We start from the raw sequence: 3,110 nt of genomic DNA on the forward strand, positions 1-3,110 counted from the left end.
AGCCTTACCTGGAGCGGCTCCCAGGAAGCATCCAGCAGGCAGGTCCCGTCCCTTTCACTCCTAAGGTCGCGCGGGTCAGGTCGAGGGGCGCGGGGGCAGGGGCGGGGGAGCTCGCTGCCGGCGCCTACAAGCCCCGCCCCTGCAGCACACAGTGGAGACCTACTCGCTGTCTCTGTGCATGCCTGGGGAGTGGGGCTGTAGCACTCTGCAGGCTCCTGGCGGCCGGCGGGCGAGCACCGGGAGTTCAGCTGCATTGCCCCTGGCCCAGGAAGAAGAGGTGAGCAGCGCCGGCAGCTCCGGCTTGTGTCCTCCACCAGACGGTCCCCCGATATTGGGACAAAGTGCGTCCTGACCGATGTAAGGTCGGGACGTGGGACAAGTCCCCTAAAATCGGGACTGTCCCGATAAAATCGGGATGTCTGGTCACCCTAGTCATCAGCCTGCTGAGAGGGCTAAAGTTCACTATGCCCAGACCAATGGCTGGCCCTGCAGCCCCTCCACGTCACTGTCTTACTGTCCTGGAGCTCCTCTGTGACTCTGACAGTAGGGTAGCCATACAAGTCAGAGTGCTCTTTGTGGGTGAGTATGGGGGATGCCCTATTGTGCTTCCCTGCAGCTTAGATGTGAGGAATCTCTTCTCCATCTGTGAGTGTGGCAGGCTGATGAGGGAAGCTAGGGTATTGCGCCCTCCCCACAAGCCGGAGCGGGGTCTGTGACGCTGCTGCCTGTGGTTCTCCTTCAGGACAATGAGCGCTGGGAGACCAATCGCATGCTGACAAGCGGGGTGGTCCATCGGCTAGAGGTGGATGAGGACTTTGAGGAAGATAACGCAGCCAAAGTGCACCTGCTGGTGCACAACTTGGTGCCCCCATTCTTGGATGGGAGGATCGTCTTCACCAAGCAGGTAGGGGCTCTGCTGGGGGAGAGCCACTGGGCCACTGCAAGGAAGCTCAGGCCTTGTCTACACTACAAAGTTTTGTCTGCAAAAGTTATGCCTCTTTAAGTAAAACTGCTGTTGTATGTCCACGCTAGCTCCTTGTGTCAGCAGACCGCATCCACACTAACAGCTCTTTCATGGACACAGACAGCAGTGCACTATGGTAGCAATCCCAGCGGGGTGCTTTGGGAAGGGTTTGCAATGCCTCATGCATTAGATACATCGTCACATGCTGCAGGTTTCTCTATCCCATCCTTCCAGGGGCATCCTACTAGATTGTCAGCCGCTTTTTCAACTGAAGCATGTGGGGGAAGGAGAGGAGAGTGATGTGTCTGGGGCGGGGGAGACAGCAGGCTGAGCGACCTATCCCGAGGCGGGGGAGGGGGTCAGCCCCCTCTGCTCAGCACAGGAGTCTCTCCTAAAGCAGCCAACTCTGCCTGCCCGTGATTCCCTCCGAGTTCTTCCACAGCCTCCGCAGCAGCTCTGTGAGCTCTCCATGCTGAGGAATCTCAAAGCTGCACAGCAGTCTGTCCCCTTTCCTTCCCCCCCCCCCCCAGTGCAGGGCAGAACAGGAGCATTCTACGCTAAGGATTTGCTTTTTGTTCCCCAAATAGCTGGGCTGTCAGATACTTCCCAGAGCTTTGAAAGAGGAGGGGCGCATGCCTGCAGGGCGGCAGGGATCAAAACAGGCATTGTGGGATACTGGTGGAAGCCAGTTATGTTGACAAAACAAACAGCAGTGTCTACACTGATGCTTTATCCCTTTAACTTTGAGCAAGAACTTTATGCCTCTGGTTGTGGTTTTATTTTGTGGCAAAAGAGCGGAGTTTTGCCACCAAAAGTAGCTTTGTGGTGTGTTCACCTCCCCTGTTTTGTTGGCAAAAGCTGCCTTTTGCCGACAAAACTTTGTAGTGTAGACAAGGCCTCAGTCAGTGCTGATTTGGAACCTCTCCCTCTCTTGCCCCTCCAGCCAGAGCCAGTCATCCCGGTCAAGGATGCCACTTCGGATTTGGCGATCATCGCCCGCAAAGGCAGCCAGCTGGTGCGCAAACACAGGGAACAGAAGGAACGCAAGAAGGTAGGCGCCGGACATGGCTGCTATCTCCTGGGGGTGGGTGATCTGTGCCTAGGAGCCCCAGTCTTGGACCAGACCCTCACTGTGCTGGGCTCTGCACAAACAGAACCAAAAGATGGTCCCTGCCCCAGCGAGCTGAATATGAGACAAACGACGGGCTATTAACAGGCCAGTGGGGGAATCCAAGGAAACCCTGAGACAGCTGGTCTGCATGATAGGCTCTGCTCTCCGCACACCAGCAGCCTAGCCACTGTCCAGTTATTTGTAGGCATCATGACAAAGGAGGGGGCAAGATTGCATTTGTCAAGGCCAGAGACACAATTAAGACACCCGACGAGGAGAGCCAGGCCGAGAGTTTCAGCTGTGTGGATGGATAAGAAGGACTGTACGTTAGAGATTTTTTGCAAAGAGAACCTGCACCATTTAGACATAGCCCAGAGGTGAGGACCTGAAGAGAGGTACGAGTCGAAGATGTCTCCCAGGTTACAGGCCTGAATGTCAGGCTGGATGGTTGTGTTGTTCACAGTGATCCAGAAAGAAGGCAGTGGTAGGAGCTCGGTTTTAGCCGTGTAGAGCTTGAACTGATAGCTAGACACCCATGAGGAGATGTCAGCGAGACAGGCCCAGACTTTAGCCTGGACCAGTGGTTCCCAAACTGGGGTTCGCGAAAGATTACAGGGGGTTCCCGGGAAAAAATTCCCTAATCGCGGACAGAGCTGTCCCTAGGGATCTCGGGCAGCACAGGGATTTCCAAGAGCTAAGCAGATCAAAGCAAGCATCTCTATCACACTGAGGAGATTTAAACTTCAAGACTCCTTATAAGAAATGGAAAGGGAGGTGGATATCTTTTGCTGTTTTTAAAATTAAATAGGCAGCTAGTATTGTTTTTAAAATTACTATGAAGAAAAAGTTTTAAGCTTTGTTGTAACGTGCGTTGTTTGCCTGGACTGTTCAAGACCTGAATGCTTGTGTAGAAGGAACTCTTTGAGTTGGCTTCTTAAATCCCTTCCTGCTGTTTCACATCTGATACTCCTTGATGAAACATAGGAGCCTTGTCTTATAACAGGCTTATTCAAAGTGATACAAGCTACGAAATTG

General features: G+C 53.6%; 1 protein-coding gene across 1 annotated transcript; it reads left to right on the forward strand.

Annotated features, from left to right (window-relative positions):
• Positions 1-742: 742 nt before the first annotated feature.
• Positions 743-2,177, forward strand: LOC113409187 (pre-mRNA-splicing factor ATP-dependent RNA helicase PRP16-like; the record flags this gene model as incomplete). Its single annotated transcript, XM_026662838.1, has 2 exons — positions 743-904; positions 1,908-2,177. Coding segments are annotated over 2 exons (432 nt in total), but the record flags the coding sequence as incomplete, so codon positions are not given.
• Between the last annotated feature and the right edge of the window lie 933 nt (positions 2,178-3,110).

This window comes from Terrapene carolina, unplaced genomic scaffold, assembly GCF_002925995.2.
Source record: "Terrapene carolina triunguis isolate 2854851 unplaced genomic scaffold, T_m_triunguis-2.0 Scaffold30675, whole genome shotgun sequence".
Lineage (NCBI taxonomy): Eukaryota > Metazoa > Chordata > Testudines > Emydidae > Terrapene > Terrapene triunguis.